At 35.7% G+C, this 21,821-nt stretch overlaps 1 protein-coding gene across 1 annotated transcript in view; it reads left to right on the plus strand.

Annotated features, from left to right (window-relative positions):
- Positions 1–21,821, plus strand: part of ADGRA1 (adhesion G protein-coupled receptor A1) — a 258,969-nt gene that overhangs the window by 86,914 nt on the left and 150,234 nt on the right. The window contains exons 3-4 of the mRNA XM_033066167.1: positions 10,145–10,216; positions 13,938–14,009. Of these exons, the coding sequence (XP_032922058.1) occupies positions 10,145–10,216; positions 13,938–14,009 (144 nt within the window). The remainder of the gene's footprint in view (positions 1–10,144; positions 10,217–13,937; positions 14,010–21,821) is intronic.

Below are 21,821 nucleotides of genomic sequence, written 5' to 3' on the forward strand. Positions count from 1 at the left end.
CTCATATAATCAAGATTTTTTTGCCTTTATATACATGATTTAATATATTATGGATTTAATAATAATATCTCTTTACATATCACATTAGTTATCCTCGTATCTAAAAGTTTCATAAGAAGACTATACAAGAATTAAGATAATTACATTTTTAGTAAGAACAAAATTTGCAAGTGATAATCATAAATCATAACTCAGTACTGGACAAAAATGTTAAGAAGGTGTTTTTATTTTTGTCTAAAAACATTTCGATCCCAGTCTAGTGCTGTGAAGGGTTTTATGAGTAGATAATGGATCCATCACCTTTTAAAAGGGCAAAACATTGTGTGTTTCTTTTCAGGTATAAAAGATTAAAATGTTTCAAAATGGGAGGAATGAATATAAGACATGTATTTTTGTTAAATATAATCCCAGGGAAATTGTTGGTGGAAATACATCTTCAAAATTATTACAGTTGTTGCATGAACAGAAAACAGTTAGAACATGACAAAAGCCAGGAATTTCTTCTTGAAATTGAGAGGGTAGGAATGTAAGCAAAGGGAGTGAAATTTAGGGAAAATGACTAGTGGTTAAAAGTGAGAGAATTGATTAGAAACAGAATGAAAGAAAGTTGTGTTAGACAACTGCAGGCTGGAATGAAGGGTTATAATTTGCAGATCACTTTTGCTGTCAATTTAGAATTAAAAGCATCTTTCCTGTTGTTAGTGCAAAGCACTTGTACAATTAAATAAAATGCCAGTTCCTCAGGGTCAGCTGTAGCTGCATTCCTGACCCAGAGCAGTCTAATGGTCTGCTGGTTTAGATACATTTATTTGATGTCAGGGTTGTTATTCCAAGGAATTATTTTTATATACCTCCTAAAATGCAGGTATGTAAGAATGCTTGGCAGTGTTTCTTAGGAGTTTTGCTTGAACTCTTGTTGTTGAATCATAGTTTCCCTGCAGTATAAGTTTTTACTGTACAGAACAGTTGATTAGACATCAAAATTGTTCTTGTCTTAGCATAAACATTAGGAATTTTTTCAGGCCATTGTATATTATTAAAAATATAAAATATGTTCAATATAAAAGTTAAATAGTGATAAAAGACAGGAATATAAAATAAACTTGCTTGTAAACCTAGTTTAAAGAGCTGCTTAAATCATGAACGATTTCTTTTTCTTTCAATTTTTTTTTTTAAATTTACATAACATAGTTTAACTATATTTCAGCACATCCCTTAATTGAATTTATGAATATCTAGGCTTCTGTTTCCCGTTAGGACCACAAATAGTTCTCCTTGTCTGACGTGCAGTCAGCCAAGGTCAGCCCACCACAATGATATATTCATCTGGCATTTTATATAGTGATGTCATGAAGATAACACATGATTTGTGTCAGATGCTGTCATCCTTTAAGACAGAGCAAGTGCAGATTTATAAATACACGTGTTAAAGTAGCCACCACAAAGTCCCTTTGAGGACTGACACCAGATTGTTGCTCAGTAGTGTCGCTGTCCCAGAGCTCCAGCAGCACTGGGAGGTGTTAACAGGGCTGCTCATCCCTAACCACCAGCTTTGTGTGCCTGAAGGAGGGTTTGATGAGTAAACTGAATTATTTGTGGGAGAGAATAGCTGGGTCCCAGGCCTGAACTAGGAAAACTGGAATAAAGCACTATTTCTGGGGGCCTGAGGGAGATGCCATGAAATAAGGGATGAGTAAAGAAGCTGGGAAAAGAAATTCTGTTACTCTGTGTGGTGGGAAGGAGTGATAAGGAAGGGATGCCTAACTTCTCAAAACATGCCAGCAGCTTTCAGCAATAATGGTCTCCAACAATAACATATTCCTTCTTTCCCTGCATCCTTTTTTTTTTTTTTTGTGTTTCCTTTCCTGTTTCCTCCATTTTTTTGTATTCTTTCAGGCTGTGAAGACCTGTGGGTGTTCCTGTGGCCTCAGCTACTATTGTGTGTTATGTCTGTGTTGATTTTTGTTAGAATTTTCAATAATCTTTGCCTATCCTTAGACTGAATAACTGAAACTTTTATATAAGCAAAAGAAAATGTATTTTAAAACGCTATAATTTTTCCTGAAACAAGGATGAAACAAGGCATGAAAATCACTGAAAGAGAACATTTCAAGTGAGACCAACAGAGACAGGTTGTTAAGTATGTGCCAGCTTATTATTATTTATAATAGAATATATTTTGGCTTGAAACTAATATTGGCAGTTCTGAGATAGAAGAATTAAGATTTTTTGTTTCTTTAAAATATTTTTTCTTTAAAATCTCGACATACATATTGTACAGAATATAAGGTATATGGCAATGAGTTTAAAGAATGGGTAGAAATTATACATTCACCTCTGGTCTTATTTTTCAGCCTTGTAGTTTGCTCATCTGTAGTTTGCTCATCATTTACATGAAACCTTAGCAAAAAGTATTTTTAAATTTCATGCATTTACCTGCAGGAAAGTGCAAATTTATAAACTGTGCACTGAAAATACTCAAGGAGGTTCTGCAGAGGTGCTGCAGAGGGATCATATTCACTTTTACTTCTGCATAAGACAATTCTGCATGCCTTCTCCTTAGCACACATGGTTGATTTTTGAAAAATTAAAATTTGTCTAAGTTGCTACCAAAGACCCAGTTTATATAAAATAGGGGAAGGATTCTCAGACCAGTCTTCCAGCAAGATTTAATTCCTCTGAGTTAAACTGCTTATGGGCAATTCTTCCCTTATCCTTAAACTACTTACTGGCAGTTTAAATTGACAGGATTTCTGTGCAATTAATGTTGCCTCTAACACTGACTGAATTAAGTGTCCAAATGGTCTCTATTTCTTTCCCCTTTTCTGGAAAGGGCTTCCTTCTCTGTATGATGCTGGAATGTGTCTGGGCAATTCCTTATTCCCAGGCCAGCAGGAAGAACAGCTTGGACAATGATGTTCCTGCAGATGGGTGGAGATTACTGAAGTGTTGTCTTGTCCATCTCCCATCATGAGCTGAATAATTGCTGCAGGTCCCTGAACCCAGTATCTATGTCAGTGTCTGTGTTCTTTGTCATATTGTTATATTGGTAATTATGGTTCTTACTCTTTTAATGAAAGACTAGAAATAGTAAGCAGGAAGAAAGATGGAGCTGCTTCTTGACATCTTTAATTGATTCACCTTTGGTTTAGAAGAGTTCTCTATTATGAAAACAGTACAATGAAATAAATGTTGTAGGAAAGATGATTCATATTTTCTTGATCTACACTGAATAATAAACTATCTTGGTTTTGGCTCAAAAGTACCCCTAGATTAATCTGTGTGCCATCTGCAGGTACTTATCTTTCCTTTACACCTCAGGCTAGAATCCATTCCTCTTTTCTTTGGTTGTTTTAGGTCATGAAAGATCAAATTGAAATTCAATAAAGAATCACTTGTGGTTTTCCAACTCAATCTCGATACAGTAACGAAAAAGAATCAAATATTTCCTTTAAAAAAGCCCTACCCAAAATTCCATGATAAGATGGATGTATATTTTAAGGTTCTCTTATCTAACAAAACACGTTTTCATTACACTGATACCCTTGTTAAGTTGGTGTAAAATTGAAAATCTCCATATTTTATTATGAAAGATTAAATCAGATGCACTTCTGAAAATTCTAGATAAATTTCCAGTATTTCATGTTATTTTTGTACTATGATTCCAAAGTTTGAAATTTGACCTAGGAGTGTTAATACACATTGCTGGAAATCTGTAACAGCCAAAGCAGTGCGATCTTAGAATGTGGAATAACAACTCCTACAACTGGAGCTGAAATCTTGCTCAGTAGAAAGTATCTTTTACCCACTTTCTACATGCCTGTTCTACATTTTATTTGATCTGTTTTATTTAAAAATTTAAAAAAAAGAAAAAAAAGGTTGAGGATATTTTCCCCCTACTTTTTCATTTCCTTTACAGATTTCTCACAGGCTGGAATTAATCTCTGAACTAATTTCTTTTTCCTTTTATTTTTTTCCTTCCCCGGACGATTAACCTTTTTTCAAGAGGAGCAGAGCACGTGTCAAGAAACGTAACCCATGCTGAGCTGCCTTCTAGGCAAGAGTACAGAGAGAAGTCCCAGTAGGGGCAGGACCTCAGGAAGCCTCTGGCTCTGTGCAGCCACCAAAGGTTTCTGTGTTCCTCATGGTTATGGAGAGACACAAGCTCTGCCATTGTCACCAGCATAATGCCAATCTGTCACTGTGCACCGAGGCCCTGTTGCCAGCAGGGAGGCATTGCAGAGCTGTGGACACTGAAACCCACTTTATCTGCTCTCAGCATTTATTTCTGCTGATATTTCAGTCTTGTTTTACCCCACACAGCTGATCCAAGGGACCCCTCCCTGGGGTGGCATGGCCACTCTGTCTTCAGTCCCCAGGCTACAGTGCCAAGTGTCTGCCTCTGTGCCTAGTGTCATCTTACCACATATGTCTGGGTTTGTAGCATAAAAAAGAAGACATATAGGAACCGTTGCATATGTTTGGAATGCTGAATTTTTATTTCTTAAAAACATGCCAAGGTAGAAGAATCTGAAAAATGTAGATGATTTTTCTTTATTTGAAAATGCATTTAATTTTGCATTTAATTTAAATATCAATAACAAATGCTGAAAGCAGAGACAGGTGCCAAACATTTTTGCATCTCTATTCTGGTTAGTCAGTGCTATATTTAGAATGAAACTCCATTATGATATAAAATGTTATTTTATACCGTATACATTTATAAAATGTATCAAGAAATTTGTACTCTGTCTTGTTTTACCAAGCTTGTTAGTCGTTTATTCTTACTTGACATGCTGTTCTTTCAGTTCAAATACCCTGAGTCTTACATTCTTGCTCTATGACTATTTCTGTGAAAATTAAATAACTTACAACATTCTATGGGATTACTTGAGCAAGCAAACTACCATAAAGCCTCTCTCTCTTTTGTTTCAGCCATTATTAGTACTTTGTTTTACACTTTTAGGCATGTTTCTAAATAATGAATAAGTGCCAGATTACCACAGCACATTTGATGTGAATGAGTCATCAGCCTCACATTAAAAACCAAAGTGTGATGACCTTTCTGTTGTTTTTTATGTCATAACTGCCACCAAGTGATGGGTCTGAAACCTCCAATCATTCATTAGCACCTTAAGCAGACAGCAGTCATTTTTTTGTCTTGTCCTTAGGATCTATTGTTTTAGGGAATCCAACCAGTAATGGCTCAGATTAAAAAGGGAAAATTAAAGGAAAATACATCATCAGCATGCAAGCAAACAAAAGACCTATAGACTCTGTGTCTGGAAAGGCAGGCCATTATTGGACAATTATTGTCCATATTTGTGGGCATGTTTATGTTCATTATCTGATGTTTCTAACTGAAAAGAGTTTTGTCTTTATCTCTTGGAACTTAACTGATATGTAACCATAACTTTTCGGATTCTGGAAAGTTGGTTAAATATCCACTATCTTAATTAAAAACAAAACAAAACAAAAAAAAAAAACCAACCAAACAAAAAAAAAGCAACTCAAGAGCTCTGGAGTTCGATGGAAACATCTTAGTTAATTTAGTTTCTGGTGATGGTACCAGGTAATTGATATTACTCAATCTGCCTGTTTTGTGAGATGTGTTTGGTCAAGAATGCATCTACCAACAATGGAGATGAAAATTAGTTTTGATTATGTCTGTGCCACCAAAGTACAGCAAGTTACTGGCTCCTGTATAGATGGGTACCTTAGAAATATCTTCAAAACAAGTTTTGCCAATATCAACTTAATTCTTGTTTCTTGTATTCAGGAGTGCCAGCCTTGACTGTCACTGTGATATCAGACAGAATAGGTGCTAGCTCTTGTCTGTCATCACTGGCTATGCCTCTTTCCTACTGCAGTGACCATAATCTTTCCTTCAAAGATCTCAAGTCTGCAATCATTTCTTGGCAAAGGTGACATTTAGTTTAGCTGTAATATTTCACATGAGAAAGAAGTGGAAGATGTGACCTTATATATATATTTTTTTTTTGGCTGTTGTTGTTTTTTCATAGTAGTATGCAAAATGTGGAAAGTCAGTCATATTTCATTGGTATTTGGCATCTGCTCAACAACTGATTGCTCTTCTCAGAGCTTTTTTGGAAAGTTTGCAGCACCATAATGACAGCTTTCTAAACACAGATGTCCTCTTGGTACAACCTATAATTTTTTATGCAAGATGTATCAATGTCAGGAATTTGAACAAAGTACTGGAATTAGTTGAATATTCTTGTTATGAATATGTATTCAAAATATCTACAGTACTTTTATTGTAAGTTGGAGGAAGAATATGCAATGTCTGAAGGCAAAGATGTTTAAGATAGCTTAAGATAAATTGATTCTTTTGTTCATGGACTGTCTATACTTTAGTGAACTTTTCCCCACTATGTGCTATATAAGTGCATATCATGACCTTGAAGCATCAAGAATTTCAGGAATACATTTAGGTAATCGGTGATTTGGCCACAGATGATGTCTAATAGCTGAGAGGCCTGGAGTAGTTATTAAATGTTCTTATGAAGTTCCATTAGGAGCCTGTCCCTCTTATTTCATTTACCTCTCAGCTAAGCCATCAGGAAGTGAATACTTCAAACACAAATTCCCCTTCCTCAAGTCAGCTATTTTTCTTAAGGTTTCTCTTAAATGTTTTCAGTAAGTAAAAGTCAGTTGAAAGCTTATTGTGTAAAATGATAAATTTCCAGCAGCTTGTGGTACTTAGTAAAGGAATATTTGATTGTATTTACCTGTGGGCCTTTTATTTGCAAATACCTACAAATAAGAAGACAGTGCTTAATGGCTATTGTATGTAATTTATCAAAGTTCAGACTTGCAGGTGAAAAGGAAAGTCTCCTCTAAACATCTGAGATTGTTTTTTAATGATAACACAGTCCATTCTATATTGTTCTTCTACCTATATAGATCAAGTTAAGATCAGAGTACCATGCAGGAGGTTTATCTAGCAACTCTTAATGATATTAGGGGAAATATAGTTCTATAAATATTGTCCCATTTTGGTTTTGTGCAGCTCTGCAGCCTGGATATAAGTGCTGCAGTTTTTATGACTATAGCTAACTTCATGTAGCTTCCCTCTAGCTGTACTTGTACATGGCACTTGGTTTTGATTTATTTTCAGGTCTATACTCCCACACCACTAATGACACGTCATTCAGATTCGGAACAGATACTTTAAAGTTAGAATGCTGCATCAGAAATGATGGAAAGCCATAACTGTTAGTTAGAAAAAGCTTTCTTTTTGGACTTCAACTGGGTCACATTGTGGTCATTCAATATTATGATACTGGGGTTCTTTCCCTTCTCTCTTGCTTTGGTTGATGATAAAATCACTTGTCTGGTGTATGTGCATGTGTGTGGCCCAGCCTGGGCTGCTGCTTGGCTTGTCTTGGATCATGACCTTTAGCCAAACCTCAGCAGTAGCTCTTGGGGAAAAAATGTAAACATACAACCAAATTTACTTTGGTTTCTTAATTTAGCTCAGTGAAAGTCAATTTTAATTGCTTTAAGGCTTCAATATGACAAACTTTTTCCTAATCAGAAAATGGGAGAAACCAATTTAATATTTTAATTATAATAATTTAGTAGAAAATACAAGTGGGTGGGAAGCAAATGAGATTTCCACATGCAGAAGTAAAAATTTTAAGTGTTTAACAGTTGTGGTAATTTTAGTATTAATTTTAATCACATTAAAAGATGTGTTCAAGGATGACAAGGAAGAAAGCAACTTTTGTTATGCCAGAATTATATGGAAACATTATGCAATAGTACTAATTACTAAGAAAGTGCCAGAATTGTGGGCAGTGTAATCATCTACAATTTTCTGAGAATATCTTTACAAAAATGACCTACCTAATTTAAGTGTAATTTCCAAAAGAAGGAGACTAGATGTCTTGTTTATGACAGTGTAAGTGATGGACACTTTTCCATGTAATGGTCTGCCTTCTACTAACATTAAATTTTTTCTTCCTGTAGGTGATGGTTGAGGATTATGCTGGTTTTTCCTATGTGGTTACACGTTATGGGGAAACAGGGCAGAGTTTCCATAAGCTAGAACACAGAAGATTTCAGTAAATGGAAAGCCTTTTGTCTACTTGGCTATTTTGATTGTCATTAAAACTCACCTGTCAGCAGTTTGCCACTTAGCCTGACTATTTTATGTCTGTACTGAGCTGTTGCCACTGTTGGCTATAAGAGCTGATCACTTTGCTCAATGGCAACTTGCAGAAGGTTTAGATGAATTGTCTGTTAACACAGAATGTGAGTAATTGATATAAAGATTAATTTTTAAAACTGGCAGATTCCCCTGCCTAAAATGCACATATTTGCATATGAACTAAGCCTTTTAAGTTGTTTACAAATGTGTCCCAGTGTAAAGCTTGAGACAGGTTTTGGCTTTGTCTTATGAGTTGTAAGAATACACTGTTCCATGATGAAAACAGTGTTCTTCCAGTCTTTTTTATATGGATAGATTTCTGCAAGTTCAATAACTTCTTTGACCTGAGTAGTTACATATTTAACATACTGTACAAGCAAAAGGAATGGACACAAATGTTTAGTACTGAATATTTGAATGTTAAAAAAATGAGGCTTTGACTCACCCACAGAGCAAAGACCCTAAATCATCAAAGAAATAAACACCCGTGTAGATTAGCTTTTGCCAAAGAAAAGACTTGTCCTTGCAAATTGACTCTGGATGAGAGGGTGCAGAACTTTTGTTTAAACTGTTTTATTTATGATAAGTTGTGGAAAAATCACAGTTAAAGAAATGGTGAGAACATCTTGAGCAAATGAAGACAAAGAATGATAGATAAATGTAGTAGCTGCTGCTGGTACCAGGGAACCAAGCGACCACAAAATATTAAAATCACCCTAATGTTTCTTCCAATTCTTAAAGACTGTAGGTGTTGCAGGCTGAAAGCTGCACTTGGCTGTTAGAGTCCAGCTCAGATATTAGGGACAAATCACTCATCAATATCATTGCTATAATGAAATGGGTGTGAGACACAAATTTTTGAAACTGTATTCAAGAGATCCGCAAAAATGACTAGAAAAGTGTAGAAGCACTTATGATTTTGACTTTGAAAATAAAATATATCCTTCTGTGAAGTAAATATTTGGGGCGAAATCTTGTCCTTCAGGCCAATCACAGGTAGTGGACTCAAGCTTTCAGCTAGTGTGCATTTTATCTGCAGTAAAATAAAAAGTCACAAATAAGATGATTCCTGTGGCTGTTGGTCCATCTGTGCTTTGGCAGAGTCAAGCACTGTGTGTGCTGTACTTTCTGGAAGTGACCAGCCTGAGAAGCAGTGCTGAAATTAGTGAGCACCAGTTGCTCCCTATGAATTGCAAATTGTCAGAAAGTGAACACTGCCTACAAGAGTGTTCAGCATTTGTCTCCTAGGTCTGTTTATCTGCTTGCACTGAAGGCACTTCCTCAGGGTTCACATCACAAAAGTCTTTGAGACAGTTCAGTAGTAAATCTCTGTGGGGACTGAGCTGAGAGCAGTGTCATGGCCCCAAGCTCTGTGTCAAGAGCAGACAAGATTACTAATGCCAGTGAAATATTCTTTATCTGTAAAACAGCCAATCCTCTGGATTGTCAGCAAGTGCAAAATGAAGAGCCAATCTGCCAAATATGAGGAACTGCCTGTATTTCAGAACAGAAACCTGACCTGTCTGTTTGTCTCACATGCCAACTGCTTTGCCTACATTAGGTGGAAATGAGAAATTTATTAGGTGCAAAGTGCACAGCACAATGAATAAGCAAGCTAGAAGGCACTTGCTTTGCTGACTAATTATTTCATTCACTCATTGATTAAACCATTTTTTCCTGGGGCAAGAATGGCTGGTAAGCTTGTTTTGAAAAGTATAAATAGGAAAAGAAGAATTAAAACAAGCAGGTTTTTTTAAACGTCTAATCTTAACCATCTTACTTGGAAATATTTTCTTTTATAAACTGCAGGTGAAGTACTGTGTTTGATGCTACTATTTAAAAGAAATTCTTACTTTTATCTAGGACAGATAAAGGTTAGAATTGCATTGCACTTCACACTCCACATCTATAACAGTGGTAAAGTAGGTAAAATGATAATTAACTGCTCCTCCTATTATGTCTCTCTAGAGATCTGAAGAATAATTTGATCAGCACAATTGAGCCAGGGGCTTTCTATGGGCTTTCAGAACTGAAGCGCCTGTAAGTATTAATTCCATTTGAATTATTCTGAAAATTGTGTTTGTATCGACATTTCTATCCTTGGGCAACTCAAATATGCCACCAAGCAATAATCAAATAAGGGCACTGGCTGTAAAATAGAAAATCACACACTCTGCTTTTTACATTTACCATGCCTTTTTCTTCTTCTTTCCCTTCTTTCTTCCATTTCCTTTTCTTTTTTGCCTTTTCCCATTTAAAATCATCAGTTTGATCTCCAGTAAGTGTCCTAACAAGTAATACCTACAAAGGCAATTAACGGCTTAGCAGATGATATATCACTATAGACATTAATCAGAAATAGCCTAAACAGTTCAGATGTGTGCAAACAATGGTTTCTGTTACACTAATTCTTTTTTTCTTTTATTTTTGTCATAAATGAGCCCTATAAAATACATTATTAAAAAGGAAACTTTGTCATACTGTAGAATTTGTCCACCATTTTCCATATCATCAACCTTGACTTTGCTTGATATTTTTTATTTTCATGGTGGTTTTCTGAAGAAACACAGTATATTCCCTGTCCATCAGTCTTGCAATTCTGTCTTGGGAAAGATTCTCATAGTACCTTCAGAAGCACTGGCTGATTTTTAAACTACATTTTAGAGGGTAAAAATATCTAAGTTAGTAGGATGCTATAGCTGGGAGTTTTTCTTTTAATTAACAAGGGCTACAGACCCTCCTTACTTACACTCAGCCTAAGGAAAAGTGAGATGAACCCATTTTTGATTATAATTTTCCAAACCACAGCTTCCAAATGCCCATGCATGGGCTAACTAGGCCATCAGCACATGCCAGGCATTTCCTAGCCATCATGTATGCTGTCTTATGAAAAACCTATGAGAACACAGGGGTTATTTTAGTGGGATGGGAAGATTTAGATGAGAGGGAGAAGGAATACAAATCCACAGGAGGAGAATTTTGCAGATCCTCTGCTTTTCTGCTGTGTGCTGGGAGCACTGCACAAGGTTTCCCTCTGATCATCCTGTAGCTGTGTTTTCTAACACCAGCCTCTCAGCTTTCCTGTGTTTGGGTGGAGAGCTGGTTGCATAATAATAAGGAAGTCAGAGTAGCATATTCATTTTTAGTACAAATAAGAGCATTAGGTTTGAAGCTTTCTTACTGACTCTGTGCACAGGGATAGGAGTAGAATACAATAATGAAAATGAGTTCTAATTGTTGCTTTGGCCACACACTCCAATAACACAACCCTGACCTCTTGTGGGAAAAGCAGGAAACCTGTGCAAGTCATGGGCTGCACATCCACAGACTGCACAGGTGGAGCCTTCAGGTCAGCCAGGAAAAAGGAATCAAGGGAGAGGAACTCATCAGGCATAGGAAAAGAGAGAAGGAAACTCTGCAGCACAGTAGAATTGGCAGTGTTCAGTTTTGCCATGCCAAATCTCAAGAATCCCCGTTGCTGATATGAACAAGTAACACTGGGAGCAATCTAGAGACAGAGAATTGTTTGATTGCTGGAGTGCCACATTTGATCCAAATCTGTGCAGTTCTACAGTACACAAGAAAGTGTCTTCCCTCATTCAGTGTGCAACTTTTGGGAAGGAGACAGAAGAGCAAAAAGAATAAATAGTGTAAACTCCTGTTGAATACTGAATACAGTAATTACTTTAAATCTGTACATTCACATATTTTTATTTCCTGTGTAAAATATAAATGATGCTGAGAAAAGCAGAAGCTGATGTAATGTGGGAAACTGCAAGAGAAATGGCTATGGCAAGTCTGACAAGCCACAGGCTCTCAAGAATGTTTTCTGTGAATGATTTGGAGAACTTTTATAATTTTTATTTGAATGACAAACAGAATTATTTCCAGGGTTTACTCAAAAAGGTACACACAAAATTAATGCTAATTGTAGATTTATGAATCGCTGAAATTATGGCATTTGGTTATTCAACACAAAAGAGTTCTTTTCACTGACATCAACTTTATAAGTCAGCATTAGTAAGTTAAATGTTTTATTTCTGTAAAGGAGCAACAGCTTTGTACATTATAAACTGAATTATGTTTAATCTAACAGGTCTGAGAAAAGGTGCAGCAAGTTGCCTTTTTGCTAATGTTTTTTTGGAAAACGTGTTTTACAATACTGAAAGTTCAACCACTGCTATATATCTTCTTATGAAAATAACACATACTGTAGTAAAGTTAGAGAAAATAGTGTTTATTCTTTCATTTTGGTAAAAATAATATTTTAGTATGAGTCACTCTTATATGTACTCGTATTGATTAGTATAGACAAAATCTGCTTTTGCTACCCAGATTATGCCCCACATTGTGTTGCATTCTTCCATATATGTTCAGACTTTGCCTAGACAAAAGTAAGGCATTACCCAACCAAGAATTCTGGGTAGGTTCTTTTTTATATCTTCTAATAGAAAGGTCTATAGATGCATATATATGTGTATTTGTCTTCAACTTGCATTTTTAGATTTTCTATGTAGCTTTTATTAGGAGAACACAAAGAATAGTGCTAACATGAAATTATTGCACTACATTGTATTCTCAGTATTATCTCAGCTGTTTCCTACTTAATATCCTTGACAAACATTTAAGAAATATTTTCATTCTAATGTGATGTTTCATCATATACTTGCACAACAATATATTCTTTGTCTGATAGAAGACGACTTTGTAGTGAACTCTAAAGAGATTGCCTTCATTTTCCAGCTAATTGGATGTGTTCCCATGAAAGCAGTAACTGGATTTGTCAAACTGCAACCTTTAGTCTTTCATTTGATTACTTTAGTATTCTCATGTATCAGCAGAAAAATATGGAATCTGCACAACGTAGTAAAGGAATCAGAAAACTACCTCTAATTCTAAAACAAAAAATACACCGAGATAAATTTTAACATTTTTCTTGGCTGCATGATCACTTAAAATCCTCAAATAATTGTGATTTTTTTTTAAAAGAATGTACTTGGTGAGAAGGAAAATTTGGGTTAAGATTGAAAACCAAATACATAAAAATCAAACTCTAATTCAGAATCTACCAAGGGGCATCATTCATGTTTTTACCGCAATAGAATTGTTTATACCTGTCTTTGTCTCCTTCCTGTAGGCATCCTGTGCACTAAGTTGCATGTATGGCTAATACAGAAAACATTTTTTTGCTTTCTGCAGGCAAAAGTTATGGAATGTGATGGCTTTTAGTTTGTGCTCTCAGAAAGCCACAATATTGCTCCTAAAAGGGCTTGACAAGGACTTAGCAAAACTGCCCTCACTGGCTCAAAAATTAATTGCCTTCTGGTTTCTGTGATTTCAGCGAGGAAGGCTGCTGTTAATTAGATGAAACATGAGTAAACAGTAAAAAAAAAAGTCAATTTTGGCTGAATATTGCATGAAACAAAATGCATAGTATTCTTCCTAAGTAAAAAAGCAGGTGCTAATGATCAAGAAAATTCTGTATATTTGTAATATTAATTTGCTTTTATTTGCTACATGTATGTAAAATCCCATTTAAATGCAATTAGAAGTCACAGTATGATTTGTGCAATATTGCTCAATAATGGTAATATATAAGCTATTTATTTAATTCAGTTATATTACATATTGGGAAAAGTTTTTATTTCTCATTTGTCTCTGATTCCTTAAGTATTAAAAATATAGGTGCTTTGTGTGATTCCATGGGTATGTATATGAATAAGACAAACTCAATGTGTCATGGGATTTTTGTTTGTTCCAGGGATCTTTCAAATAACAGAATTGGATGCCTGACACCAGAAATGTTTGTTGGACTTAACAATCTTCACAAACTGTGAGTATAACACCGGTTTTGTTTTAAACAGAAGAAATCTAAACTGAAACATGACTGACCTGAGTATAGTTGGCAAGAAGATTACATTATAAGAAAGTTGTAGGTTTTGTACTAAAAGGCCCCTTTTCTGAGCCTTTGATTGTGCTGAGTTGGTATTTTAAATATGTTTTCTCTATTTCACTTGTAAAATCTGCCAGAACTGTGAAGAACTAAATTTCATTTCCACATTAAAAACAGGCTAAACATGAAATTTCTGTTTACATGTCTAAGAAACAATTAAAGTTGGCTGTAAATTCCTGTCTGGGAAAGAAACAATTCATAGGAATAATCCTGGTTTAAATGGACATTTGGCTGGGCCCAGGAGGGCTCTATAGCTTCATTCAGATCTGTGTTCTTCATTCCTGAATGAGAAATAAATTCCTGTACTACATCACAGTGTGTGACAAATCTCATACTTTATTTTCATCCTCTGCAGCCACTTGTGGCATTTCCTTGGACAAACAGGGAAATCTTTCTAGAAAGATATTATGCCATGAGGTCAAGATAACACCAGGTACAAGGCTGAAATCTGGCACACAGAGATCCCATTAATGAGAGTAGCTCTGCCAAGTCTTCTCTGATGGAAACAAAGGAGAACAGATGATGGGCAGGGCCTTGATAGCACATGAAGGACAGGTGCAAACTGCCCCTGTGTTTACTCAGCTCAGATGATGTGCCAAACTAGGCAAGCCCAACTCACCTGTTGAGAGTTTCTGTGTCTGCTTTTGTTGTGCACAGTGAACAACACTGTGATTATAATGCCAGATTACCTTGGAAGGTAAGTTTACTTCAAAATGGTGCAGTCACATTATTAAATTGAATGTGTTTCTAGATTCTAGGAACAGACTAAATAGAAACTGTTCAAATCCATGCTCTCTCAGAAAGATCTAAAATTTCCATCCACAAATCTGTAAGGCCCTATCTTAAAAGTGAATTATGAGTTCAGCACAGAACATCAGTCTCTTGGTGGCAAAGCACAGAAATTGATTCCCAGAGAGTGCACAGCAGTTGGTCTGTGACAGTGTTTGGCTGTACTGTGCCTTTTCTCAGCAGCCCAGGAAAGAATGTGGCAGTCAATCTCCACACCCTTCACCAGTGCCAGACATGCTGGGAAAAGGCACAAACATCAGGCTGACTGCCCATGGTTACTGGGCTGATCAAACCACACCATTGCAGTTCCTTTTTGTACAGATTTGTTATATCCCTACTGTTTCTGGTAGCCTGAGTATCTGTCCTAGCATTAGCAAATTTTTTCTGAGCTGCAAGAACCACAGAAAGGCTCACTAGTTCACTCTGCATAGTCATAAACATTGTATTTTCTTGAATCCAGTCTTTCTGTGGCTGTATATCCAGAGCTTGCTGTATTGCTTTCCTTCTGATCCCCTAGTTTATAGCAGAAATTTGAATAAGACATTTCTTAAGTGTAGTTTCCAAGTGACAGCCTGGTAACATTTTTCACTTTGAATAACATTATTTAACAAATTACAAGTCCTTTCATCTTTAAGAAGGTTCATCTGTACTTGTTCGTCTTAACATTGACCAAACCTTGGTTTTGTTATTACCAGATTTGATGTTCCCATTCTCTTAATGCTGTGAGGCAGGGTCATTGTTGAAAGCTCTAAATGCAATCACTCACAAGACCATTTCTGCAGAGCATCAGTAATGTCTTACTCCCCTCCATTCCGTCTTGTCCATTATCTTACCTTATTTTACAGTAAATGCACTTAACACCAGGTTCTTTGTGCTTTTGTGGCTATGATGTGCGTTCATCAGTGAAAAAATTACGATTCTGGTAACTGGAGACCTCTTAGTCTGGCCTCTTTGTATTTTATAAGTGAGTTTTAAAAGAAAGAATAAAGGAAAAAAATGTTGGCAGATCAGATATTGGTAGAAAAATCAATATGCGGCTATAGACAGTGTATCCATGTAATCATATAAAGAGATCTTTAATTTTCTAGGCAAGATAAATTATTTCTTCGTTTTCATATACATCAAGCATGATGCTACACAAAGAGGAGATGATCATAAAAATTTATACTGGTGTTTCCATGTGAGTGGAATTAACCTTGCAGGCACAGTTCACCTGGGTATTCTTTCAAATTTAACTAGTTCTGCAGATTAGTACTGGGGCTGGTCTTGGGAAATATGCTTTCCAGGATTTAGTGTGGGCTTCTCCCATAAATACATATCATCCAAATGTCCAACCTGACTGAACAGAAGAGAAAATCATAGCAATGTGATATGCTTAGGCTATATATAATACCTATAATTTAATAACTTTAGTTATAATAGAGTAGTATTGTTGAAGTATCTTTTGCACCATGTTTTTAGCATACTTTCCAAATTTTAACTTAAATTCTTCCTGTCTCTTTACTAAGCTTTTCCTGTTATCTTCTCTGTAGTTCTTTGATCTTTTAAAAATCTGAATTTTTTTTCAAGACGTAAGATTTTGTTGTTAATAAATTTAGTCTATCTTCCATTTGTCATTTTTGGGTTTTAAATTTCCTTTCTACCACTGACCTAATAAATGGGTACATCCTGCATTGTAGTCTATGTGGCTTAGTGCTTTATTAATTATTTTATTTGTTTTATTAGCAGCAGTATTTCAAAGGTCTGTCCTTTAGAAATCAGAGGCTTAGTAATAGTTTATTCTACCTTATTCTTTCATCTGAAGTGAATCAATTCATGTTTGCTTTGTCAAAAGCTACAGCTGCCCTGCAGGGATTGTCCTCCTTACTGAACCAAAGACAAGAGTACCACCACTCTTGTTGGGTCACTACTGTTTTGTGAAGAAATGCAGCCACAGACCCAATCAAGAGGAACTGTCCCCTGCAATTCAGAGTATCACATGTTCCTCGATCTCAGAAATCCTGTATGATGTCCTAATGCTGATAGCAATTATTTGAACTGGGATCTCAATTGGCCTGTGATGTGAGAAGTGGTCACTCTTAGTGGACTGCAATCTGATGCTGCCAGGTTACTTTTCTAACACTCCGTAGCTTTTTTTCTGTTGGAAGTTTATGAAAAACTTTTTTATTAAAAACTTTTTAAACATTTTTAAAAGACAATAGGTTACCTTTCTGTTGCTACTGTTATCTCTGAATTGTGTTTACTTGCCATTTGAGGGGGATGAGAAAGCTGTTCTCTGGAAAGGTTATGGTGAAGCATTTACTCAGTGCAGCATCAGTGTTTGTAACAAGGAAAAGATGACAAGTTCTTAAACATGGAACTGGTTCCACAGGCATTTACTGAAGGAAAACAGAAAAATGTATACATGTGTGTTGATTTATGTAGCTGTTGATTTGGTAATTAGAGCTCCCCTGGGTTATGTTAGCAGAGATGAAGTACAGAAGCATCTTTGCAGGCTGTTATCAAAACCAGTAGGGAGAGCCATGAGTCCACTGGAAGGAGCAAAGGACATAAATCTTTTCATGTGCCTTCTGTGAAGTACAAATATGGGGTTTTCTTGTACTGTTTACAAGCACAAATGCCAGGTGAAACAAAATAACACAGTGTGTTTCACTCAATCTTGTAAATCTAATTCAATTTGAAAAAACGATGGAGTTAGAGCTGAAAAATCTGCTCTAGGCCCAGACTAGCACAGTGTGGTTTATCCCAATGATGTGATGCATAAATCTAAACTGGGTTCAATAAAGGAATGTTCAAATACTTCACTGAAAGGATGAGGATTGCCTGGGCTTTCAGGGATAATGCAGACACTCTTCAGAGGGCTTGGTGGTTATATCCAGTCTAGGACAGTAGGACAACCTGCAGAATTCTTGACTAAAGAAGAATTAGTATCATCTTGTATTGTTTTTTCAAACATGCAGACACACAGAAACCCCAGGAAATGGACAGCCTCTTGATAATGTAGAGACTTTTACTCCATTGCAGTCAGGACGTGTATATTAGGGAACAGAAATTGAATTCAAAGTTACCAATGAAACCTAAAATTTCATACAGGCCCTGAAATTACTGCAGCTAGTGACTTCTGATTATGTTCCTTGAGATTGATCTAATTTTTACACCCTCTTGGATTTGATGATTTTTACTCTGTAAAATGATTTCAAAATGCTTTCACGTCATATGAACAGATGCAGCTGGCAGTGCCTCAGTATGGGAGTAGATTTATTGCATCTTCTAAGATACCAGTTTACCTCTTTTGGCTAATACATTACCTTTTGGCTGTGATGAGGTGCATGTATTCTAACTAGGTGTGACATAATTGAATGCAACAAATCTTCCAAATCTCCTTTGGACCCAATGTCCCAGTGCTTTGTTCCAGAATTATGTATGCAAATATATTTCTGCTAGGTAATGGAGCTGCTATCCACATTAATTCTGTTTATATTTAATCTAAGTATTAAGAGCTGGGATGATGCCACTGTGCTGATATATCAGACTTCAATTTTTTTAGTCCCTCATAATTTATCTTTTCAGGTTTCAAAATGTTGCAGCCTGAAATCTGTTCCAACAAGTAGCTACTGCTGGATCTTCCCTTTGGAGGGTCAAACCCAAACTTTATCATTGCTACCAATTGTTTGATTAAACTAGATCTGATTTACTCTTCATCCTGCCTCTGAATCATCAGCAGCAGTTAGCTTTGTGATAATATTATACTGCAAATTCTTGTGTGACTTTCTTGATGTCATTGCACCAACTAATCACTTTGTATGGTGCCAGAAATCAAATAAAGAGCAGTAACACAGTTAATCAAACAGATCATTTCAGTAACATTTCAGCAAACAAGGAAATACACTTCAGTTGTCATTTTTTTTGCACCTGCTGTCCCACCTTTCTTTGGTTTTTTTTTTTTGCACAGATCAATCTGTTACCATTGCATTCAACTTTTTAATGCTGCTCTTGAGAGAAGCATTCCTCATATTTATATACTTCAGCTTCTATCTATATTCTGCCTCAAATGGTGCTTTGACACATGTAACTCTTTTTTACTGTTTTGTGGCATTTGTCATTTATGTTAAAACTTTTGGCAAAAGTGCTTTATTAATTTCTGTAAGAGCATAAGTACTGATATATTTTAAAAATGTAGGACTTTCCAAGTAAGACTGAAATGTTTTACCTCTGATAAAACTGAAAGCACATCTTTCTATTAATGGAGTGAGTTAATGGCATAGTAAGTGCTATCAGCTTTGGAGTGCATTAATTTGTTATGTTTGAAATGTTTGCAAACTAGATGTTACAGACATTTTTGGAACAAATGTGCTTTTAAATCAAGCTGATGTGGGGTTTTAGGATATCTGAAATGGAGGAATTTTACAACATTATACATTTGACAATATTTTAATATATAATGTAAATTATGTGCTCTAAAGAGACAGGTATTTACAGAGTGCTGTATCAGGTCAGAAATGCATGAGTGATTTGAGAAGACTTCTGAAATTTTTGTTAAAGAAAAATATATTTCCACTGTTGGATATCCATTATTGTAATTATGTTTATTTGGCATAGAAATATGTCACTTTTTTACTCACACAGCCCTGTGAACATTATGGTGGTCTGCTAATTATTAGTGGTAATATGGAAACTTCAAACCAGGTCATTGCCAGAAGGGTATGAAGAGTGAATAGCTGTCTTTCGGCTGATGTCACTGTCAGGAACTCAATTATTCCAGCACTTGGTAAAAAGGAATTCTGTAGGAATTCTGCCATCTTCTGTAATGGGATACAAGTCAGGAATTTTTAGGTTAGCAAAGTGTAGGTCAGTTCTGGCTGAATTGTCTTGGTGAATTTGGTGGCACCTAAAATCTCATGGATTCAGTTCACACCAACTGAGCACCTCTGGCAGTGTCTGGGTACATCTGCTGAATGTGCACTGTGCAAATGATTTATAGTTTGTCCCCAGTTCCTAAAATATTGACCAGACACAAAACTTTCCTTCAGTCCAAATGGAATTGCCAAACTTCAGTCTTGGTGCTCTGTTTGTCTTGCCATATGAAGCTGTTTAAGTGAGAGCCTGGGATTTGCATCAGGCTGGAAAACTTCCTGTACTGCAGGGGACAAGCCACAGGACAGGACTGGGCTTTCCCCACCCATCAGTTGAGGACTTACTGGGTGTCCACTGTCACCAAGTTTATACTCATGTAACTGCTTCCATAGTACTGGAGTCCTTCTGATTTACTTCAGTGTAAATGCCAGGGTTACCAGTTTCTGATTTAGTCTTTTTAATGTCTCAGTTCACTGAGCTACTGCAGCATATGCCTTGTCAGGCCTTACATCCAAAAACCACATCTAATTTTAAGAAAAGAGATTAAATGAGTCTGTGAAATGCTCAGTATTTTTAGTTTCCTGTTGACAAATCCAAAATAATAAAGGATAAACATCCAGAAATATGTACCAACAAGCAAACATTCATTTCCGCCTTCAGATATACCCACACTTGAAGAGGTACTTGAAAGTTCTTTTAAAAGCTTTGCACCACAACTGTATAAAGGAGCACTGTTAAATTAAATATTAAAATTTAGTTGAGTTATATCAACACATCTCATCGTCACTCAATAATTTCACTTTCTCTTGCTGACCCAGTTTATTTTATACTCTATTACCAGAATTTTGTCTTAAACGCCTAAGAAATTTTGAAGTGTTCAGTTGTATACAAAAATGAAATTAGTTATTGCTTCAAGAGTGTCTTAAACTTATAAATTAGCAAAATTTTCTCTTACTTGAATTCATTGATCCACAGATTTCTCGACAGGTTTCAGTAGAAAGCAGGGTTCTCAAGTTTTGGTCTTTCTTACTGTGGTTCCTTACCTGGTTCAGATCTCTTGCAGCTTGATGGATTCCTCACTGCAAGCACATGGCTCTTGATCTCAGTGTCACTCTTCAGTTTAGCCTACATTCTTTACTTTGTAGACATAAGAGAAGTAAAATCAGTAATGAAACCATTCTCTTTGCCAGTCTAATTTTTTTTTCTGTATCTGCAACATATCTCCAGTGAAGAACTCTAAAATTTACTGATAACTGAATTTTTGTAACCCACCTTGAATTCAAACACAGAGTGTTCAGGCACTGGATAGAAAGGAACATGTATCAGTATTTCATAAGTAGGTAATTCATATGCTCTGAAATGTTCATCTTGAACATGCACTAATTTTTAAGTTTATGGGAATAGAAGAAGACATTATTGCTTGACAATTAAGTATTTAATTTTTGTACTACTAAGGCAGTGGCAGAGCAATATTGTTGAAGTTTGTAAAAGTGAATTACCTCTGTTTGCAAGTATTCAGGCTGAGCCATTCAGCCATCAAGACACGAAAGAGTAGAGCAGTAATTAAAATGGAAATGTCCTAATTCAAGGATGGGAAAAATTGGTGAGTTTAAAGTCCTTTGTAATAAAACTATTTGTGTAGTCACTTTGAAAACTCATTACTGCTTTAAGGACTTGCTTGAATTGTTTAGAACATTACTAAATTAAGATGCTGTTTGTTTTTTTTAACTTGGAAGTGACATTCTGTATATACAACAAAAATACAATATGGGTCTCACTGACTAATTATTTTATTAATATTTCACTCAAATTCTAGAGTAGTATTTTCTGAAATTCTGTTATTTTAAATATGTAGAATTTTTCCTCTTTATGAGACCAAGTGCATTGTATGTATTTCTGCTGTGAAAATAAAACAGTAAGAGTTTGTGAAATGATTTAAATATTACTGCCACCTACCAAAACCAAAAAGAAATGTACCACATTTAAATATGTTTTTACTGTTGTTAAGAAATCAAAACTTCTTAATTAGCATTGGTAAAGTTGTATTCT

The sequence above is a fragment of the Catharus ustulatus genome, chromosome 8, assembly GCF_009819885.2.
Source record: "Catharus ustulatus isolate bCatUst1 chromosome 8, bCatUst1.pri.v2, whole genome shotgun sequence".
NCBI lineage: Eukaryota > Metazoa > Chordata > Aves > Passeriformes > Turdidae > Catharus > Catharus ustulatus.